This window comes from Hippocampus comes, unplaced genomic scaffold (genome assembly GCF_001891065.2).
Source record: "Hippocampus comes isolate QL1 unplaced genomic scaffold, H_comes_QL1_v1.1 scaffold168, whole genome shotgun sequence".
NCBI classification, from domain to species: domain Eukaryota; kingdom Metazoa; phylum Chordata; class Actinopteri; order Syngnathiformes; family Syngnathidae; genus Hippocampus; species Hippocampus comes.
In genome coordinates this window covers 710,775-718,455 of record NW_017805955.1, presented here as the reverse complement: position 1 = coordinate 718,455, position 7,681 = coordinate 710,775, and the positions used below count along the sequence as shown (strand labels likewise).

General features: G+C 44.4%; 1 protein-coding gene across 2 annotated transcripts in view; it reads right to left on the bottom strand.

The window, feature by feature from the left end:
- The window catches only part of slc25a21 (solute carrier family 25 member 21), an 81,686-nt gene that overhangs the window by 27,489 nt on the left and 46,516 nt on the right, over positions 1-7,681 (bottom strand). For both annotated transcript variants that reach the window (XM_019890531.1, XM_019890530.1), the window contains exon 3: positions 383-431. In XM_019890531.1, coding sequence (XP_019746090.1) covers positions 383-431 — 49 coding nt within the window. The remainder of the gene's footprint in view (positions 1-382; positions 432-7,681) is intronic.

The window sequence follows — 7,681 nt, the reverse complement described above, 5'->3', positions numbered from 1 at the left end:
TCAGCCGTTAGCTTTTATTCGCGCGGTGGCGCTGCCTTGAAAGTGAAAGCGTCTTTGCTTTTTTTTTTCCCTTTTTTTTTTTTTTTTTTTTTAAAAGGCGCGCCAAGCAATTTATCCAGGAGAGAAAGTGCGGCCGTAAATGACAGAAAGCGGCGCTAGGATTTACTGAGTGGCAGTGAAGGGGCCAGGGGGCCTAAGATGTGAAGCCAGAGGTCTCGGCGAGGCCTATGAAAGACTATAAAGCTTTAGTAGTGGCCCACGACCTGTTTATGACACCGGGGTGTGAGGCTGGCCTCCGCGCACTTCGGGCGACAACGCGCTGGGGAGAGTTAAAAAACAAAAAAACACAAACCCCCCCCCCACCCCCATCAGGACGGCTTACCTTGTCTTCACAACGTCCAGAGGATGCATCAAGCAGATCTCCACCAGACCTGAAATGAGACATTTTTTTCAGGTTTAGAAATGAGAATTTTGTGGGACTTGGCAAAAACCCCCCTCCCCAAAAAACAAAACAAAACTTTTTTTTTTGACACTGATGTAAGTTTTCAGGAAAAGAAAATCCACGCAATAACTGTTCACTCAAGAACTCATGTTGCAGCGTCATCAGTATTTTGGAAAAAAAAATTGCAAAAAAAGTTTTTGTTTTTTTTTTTTTAAAGGAGGAAATTGACATTGATGCAAGTCGCCACAGGACAAATCAATGTTTGTTCCTCATATCCATCACTCAAGAAGCTACACCTCATTCAGCAACTTGATCAACTGCGCCAAGAAATTTGAACTTGTTCACTGCGGCAAGTTTTCGGGTCATTCGACCCCGCCCGCCGCTCGTCATCTGGATTCAAATTGAAATTTCAAGTTTTTTTGTTGTTGTTGCTGCTCTCCATTCCAAAAGGTCGCGGAAGGTAAGCCATTTGTTGTTTTAAACTCTTCAAACTTTCCAGGCAACCTTATCTCGCTCGTCATGGTCGGAGCTGTTTAAAATGCCAACCGTCACGCTCGTTGTTGCTGTTTGGAGGCTTTTGTCATCTTTGCAAGGAGCATGCGACTCGGTTGGACTTGTTTCGACAAAAAAAAAAAAAAAAAAAAAAAAAAAGAAAAAGTCACCAGCTGTGTTCTGCATGCAAATATGGAACGTACAATTCATTCTAAACGACATCTGGAGATTCATAAAAGCGGCGCGGTGATCACGAGCAGACACAAACGAGCAGAAAGCAACTTGTAAGAAGTCATGAGAAAGTCATTCGCCCAAAATTGCGTTTTTATTGATTTATTTTTATTCTTTTTAGAAATATAATGGTAGGACAATAGTAACGTCGTAAAGTTTATCTTGCATTTTTTTTCAGGAAAAAATTCAAAATATTCAGCGAATAAATTTGTCACGTATTAAAAAAAAACTCAAACTGAATACATAAAGTAACTTTTTAGGGGGAAACAAAAACTACCAAAAATACATTTGTCTAATTAAAATGTAACATGACAAGAAAAAAAAGTCAAAATAAAAACTGAAATCGCAAAATGGAAAACGTCGATTTTCTTTTTTCCCCACAATGGATGCAAAAGGACAAAATAGTTTGAGGAAAAAAAGTCATTGAAGTCAAAATAGCCCTCGCTTGGGGAAAAAGTTCCGATTTTTTTTTTCTCTCAATATAAAGGTTGCCATTCAGACAATCAAATTCCCTTTGACGAGAAAAAAAAAAAGTCTGAACATGAAGAAAGAAGAAACTGCTTGGCTGAAACAGCCAAAATTCGGAAGCGAAAAGCGCTGGAGTGCATCAAGTCAAAAAGCAGGAAACGTACGGCAGAAATCCACGGTGACCTTGGATTGACACGTAGAGCGCACGCACGCAGGTGTTTCCACGTCGGCGAGACGCGATTTGGACACGCGACAACTTACTGTCAACAGTTTTTGGTGTGTCAAGTTTTTGGGTGACGTGAGCTCACTGTTGCTCAACTACCCCGACAGCCGCAAAAAGAGCGCCATTATTATTATTTTTTTTGCCCTCGAGTTGCTTTTAGCCGCGCGCTGTTTATTTGAATGAGGAACACGCTGTTTTGCTAGGCTGCAAACAAGCGAGGGCGCAAAGCAAACAAGCTAGCAAGCTCAACCTTGCTGTCCATACAGCGCAAAGACAACCGCAGAAAAAGGCCGGTTTTCCTCCATGCCCAAAGACAAGAACGAAGTGGCAGTAAGACGAAAATAAAGTTGTACTGGCTGCAAATATTCGGACAAAGAAAACAAACAAAAACCCCCCAGCACATTTATTCTCCCCCTTGCCTAGAGTTGGCCCTGCAATGTTCTCTATCTTGTTAAGAAAAAACAAAACAAAACAAAACAAAACACTTCTTGCCGAGGGTGGCTAACGTTACGCCGAGTCGCCACCTGCGCCTCGTCAACGCTACGTAGTGAGTGACATAGCGGCGGCGGAGGGGGGATTTCGCCATTTGAAGCTTCTTTTGTTCGTCCAGCACAATAGAAGTGACAGGGCTTGTCATCCCGCATCTTGCAAACACACACACGCCGAAAGAAAAGGTGTGAATAGCTCAACGCTGTCTGGGCCACGTCCATTAGGACATACTAGAGTCCAGAGTGCCCGACACCCCCAAAGCAATGGACACGATTTGTCCATTCAGGGTTGAAAATGGAACGTAGAGGCTAACTTACTTCAATGGAATTTTCAAAAATGCCTTGGTGGTCTCAAAATAAAGATTCACATCAATTTCGTTAGCCTAATAGCATGACTGCAAAAAGTCATTCTCAGCATACTGTGACCAAATCAATACAGAATGTCGATGTAGTCGCTAAAAAGTGCGTCTTTGCTGGTGTTTTGAAAATTTTCAAATCGGACGGAGGCAACTATGCTAGTAGGCTAACAATTTTGGTCCGTGTTTTTATGACATCGGAAATTCCAGTCGTACCACATTGATGAGGATGTGCAAATTATGTGAGGTGGGGTGGTGGGTTGTCCCAAAACACTTTCGATTTAATTATAACTGTAGTGTAGTTCACTTTAATTACAGAAGACATCCAGTGTAAGCTAGCTAGACCATAACTAGCTTTGTTTTCAGAAAACACTATTATGGAGCAACTAGTTGGAAAACTCTTAAATAGTCAAAACAATTTATTCATTAAAATTCTTTTCCTTTTTTATATCTACACACTTATTAGTGGAATTGTGGTGTCTGTTAATATTTTTACGATGCGTGAATCACCTTTGGGGTCTTTCAACAGGCCCGTAAACACGTACATTTTTGCAAGCATGCGCATCCTGGTGGAAATGGATGTACGGTTATCATAGGGGTCACCAACACGACCCCCCCCCCCAAAAAAAATTGTCGGCCATTTTGGTTTGAACCAACCATTTGAGGTGAATTCCAAAAGCTAGCTCGGAAGCGGATGGGTGATATTAAATTGTTCCACTTGTGATTTTGTGATATTGTTGATAATCTTCAAGGACCCGCCGTCGCTCCAAACTGAACATGACGTTGGCCGTTTCAGTTTGAGGCGGCCATTTTGATGAACTCTGACGAAGGAATTTCCCCAAGTGAGCCCCCGATCGGAAGCACTTTTCCCTCTCCTGATGGGTGGCGCTAAACTGCGCAGCTTGTGCGCGACAAATTTGGCGGATCTTTTTGTGAATACATCATGAAAATGCGGATGCGAGGGCCCATTCGTCGCTCGACGTTTTTCTCGTGTCATCGAGATGGCTTCGTCGTGTGTGCGTGTTTGTGGAAGAGGAGCAACGAGTAGCCCTGCCGGTAGCCCTGCAACTTAGCTGGAGAAACTGATAAGTCGCCTACGAGAAAATAGCTCATACATCACTAGAGATGATTATCTGGACTGGTTGTTGGCTTGGCTTGAGAATGCGCGCACACACAAACATGCACGTACACAATTTGCTCCCACGCAAAAAAAAAAAAAAAAAAAAAAAAGTGAAAACACAATAGCACACACACTCACTCAAGGGAGCGTTTGCACAATGTCAGCAGGTGTCATGCATCACGTACGCACAGTAAATGAGCGTACATCCCGGCAGAAGGTTCCCCGATCAGTAAAGGAAGCCAATCGGAATTGTTTTCACGCTTAAACTGGAACGAGGTTGAACCTTGCTTTTGGTGGGAATGAGGGACAAAGTCGTCATGATTTTGATGAATAATTAAATTGCGATTTTGACATTTTTATTTAATCCGCCTCCCTTCAATTTTGCCATTTAAGATGGGATTTTTTTTTTTCAAGGTCCTCTTCCCATTTATTTATTTTTTTCTGATCGAATCTTAATCAACAAGGTCCGATTTATCGGCTTTATCAGTTCAGATGATGCCAACATCGCGGCAAATGAACGTTTATCTGTTTCAACTCGAGTTGGGAATTGACTGAAGACTTTGACTTGCGACTTTGCAATCATGCAAACAATCCGGTCTTATCACTTACAACTTTTCATGTTTCATAAAACAACCAGATGTAAATGTGGACCACACTTCTGAAGCACTGAACTTAACACACACACACACACACACACACATATATAGATATATATAGATATTTTTTTTTCCCCCCCATCTTGACGGGATCCCCAGGTGCTATCTCGGGCCTTCAGTTATTTATCGGTCTCCAAACGCAGCAGAGCCTGGAATGCCAAACGTGGAGGCGCAGAAGCTCGTCGCTCACCCGACCAATTTGTCAACTGCAGCAGCGCGGTATCCATCACCAGACGGTTGAGATAAATACGGAGATGGGCGGCTTCGGGAAAGTTGTTTTTTTCCCCTTATGGGGAAATAATATGTCAATTCACAAGAAATCGACAGGTGATTTTTTTTTTTTTTTTTTTTGGTGGACAAATTTTTGGGGGGCGTAAAAATTATGCAACTGTATCATTGTTTTGTAAGGATAATAAAACTAATAATAGGTTAAAAAAAACATATAGCGGTGGTGCCCTTAGGTCCTTGAATAGCGGGGGCTGAACGTACAATCGCCCCGCAAACGCAGGCGGAACTCCAAATTCCACTGCCAATGATAAATTGAGTCGTCTTCATCGGCTGGGTGTTTGTCTCCGCTGTTTTGATTTATCGTTACGCGTCACGGTCCATTTGTGCCCGCCGGCTACGTGCTGAGACAGCTCGGGTATGTCCCCCCGCACCCCTGTCAAACCGCAGATGAACCCTGATTACTGACGAAAAGGTGTTTGCGTGCTCACGCGCAAAGTAGGCGTGCGCCAGGCGCTCCCCACCAACCGGGTCAGCCTGACGCGCTAACGACACTCCAACGACAGATTGACAGGCAGTCTTGTATGGACCTTCCTCCATTTTACTGTCACTGTTTTCTTAACACCCCGTGGTCACATTTTTTTAAACGCGGCATGCAAATGTCTGCGAGGCGGCGGCGGCGGCGAGGCGCTTGCGGAAGTGGTGGCGGAGGCGGTCGGCCGAGGGGGCAAAATGGATGCAAAACACGGCGCAACTGATGCTCGGGAGGAAGTGTGGCGTGTCGCTTCGGCCCCAACGGGATGGAAATGGAAACAAATTCATTCCAAACCCTGCGGGACACCTGTCATGCCAACTCGGGCCTTGTACGGATTTTTTTCAAATTTAAAGGTTGTTTCGTCTGGGAAACACACACACACACACACACACACACACACACACACACACACACACACACACACACACACCCCGGCGATGAGGGGTTTGCTAAAAGTTACTTTCTCCCTCAAATGTTGCGTCTGAATCTAAATGTTGGTTTTCAACTACCCGAACGGCCACAAAACAGACCCGCAACGACAAACATGGAAATGTTGTCAATCTCAATGCAATCAAAGGTCACATGATCAAGCCCCCCCCCACCCCCCGCCCCCCCAAAAATGGTCACCAGCAAAGTGAAGGATGTGTGATGTAAATCCACATGGGATCCGTCGCCAAGCTTGGTTTTGTATCTTGCGAAACACAAACGGGCAAATGATGGAGAAAGTCAAGCAAATGTCAACATCCTGGACGGCGCTGTCAGAAGCTGCGTGTACTTTCAGACGTCGTCGCCCTTCCGTCAAAACGACCGCATGTGAGTCCAACCCAGTCGGGGAAAAAAAAAAAAAGCCTCACCCGTTCGAAAGGCCACAATCATAACACGCGATTCATTTTCCGCTAGACAACAAGTGCCATCTTTAAGTCATTATGTCCGCCTGAGCTGCGGAGCGACGGGCGCCAAGCCCCAACCCCCGACCCCTCCTAAATAAACAAACAAACAAACAAATAAATAAACCGAGCTTTCCACTATCATTATGTTTACCACCGCGTGACCACATCACTGCAAGATGAGCCACACACACACACACACACACACACACACACACACACACACACACACACACACACACACACACACACACACACGGCCCGGCGTTTGTCGTCTTCAGTCAAGTCCGCCCCGGTTTTGGTTGCGCAACGGCAGCTGGGATGCCATCGTGTCGGAAATGCTGCTCTGACTCCATATGAGTTCCATCTTTTTTTTTTTTTTGGACACACAACTGAGTTCTTCTCATCTGTGGTCGTGTTTTAGGATCATACTGAAATTAGCAAAGTCACATTTGATGGTTTTTCAAAAACAGGAGGAAAAAAAAAACCCAACGTGTCCAGTGGCCTTGGCATCACCTTTGTGGATGAGCATGAAAGAAAAATTTTAAACTTTGCAAATGCATTGGTATTTTTTTTTTTTTTTTGGGAGGGTCGGGGGGGATATTGTGACAGCATGTTAAAAAATAACTTTGCAATTTCGCAGTCTGAATAGGGCTTCCTGGGGCAAATTCTGGAATAGGTTCAAAATGGCTGCTTCAAATTCCAGTGTGGGTCCTCAGACTTTTTCATTTGTGCTCTTACGATATACGGTGGTACCTCTATTTATGAAATTAATTGGTTCGGGAAGAAATTTCTTCACGAGAAAATGTAAGCAGAGACGCGTTTTCCATGTAAATGGCCTAATCTGTTACAAGCCCCCCCCCCAAAATTCAGACATAAATATTTTCTGAATCTGAAATCTCAGATTTTTAATCTGAGATATCAGATTAAAAATACATGTTTGAATTTATCTAGACAATGTGAAACTACTTCGATGAGATACACACGCTTGCACAAAACAAATAAGTTTTGGGGTATGTTGAGGGCCCCCCCCCCACCAAAAAAATGGTTTGAGTCTTTTCGCAACACGGTTGACCATAAAAGTGGATCTTTAGAGGCCATCATGGTGAGCGAACAGCAATAATGGTTTTAGTGAGGCTGTAAATTGTTTAATTAGTTGTTAACGCCTTCTCTCTTAAGTCACCCGCCACCATTGCGTCAGCTGTCTGCTCGGACCCGAGATTGAAGCGCGTCTGGATCCGCGTTTGGAGGGCCTTTGGGTCCCGATTTCAAAAGTCTCGCCAGGTCGGGATGCGTCAACGTTGGGACGCCACCCAAGTACACACAAAAAAAAAAAAAAAAAAAGATCAATGCAAATGAAAATAACCGCGGGGAGAATCCTCCAGTGACGCATCTCGCAATCCGACATGGTGGTCCGTCCTCGTGGGAGTTGCTGGCAAGGCGTGACGTTCAAGTCGTGGTGGCACAACCAGAACGGGAGCGTGGGTTGTTTTTCTTTTTCTTCTTCTTCAAGGCATGAAGCTATGAAGAACGCCTGAGTGAGAGGGGGGGCCGGGGG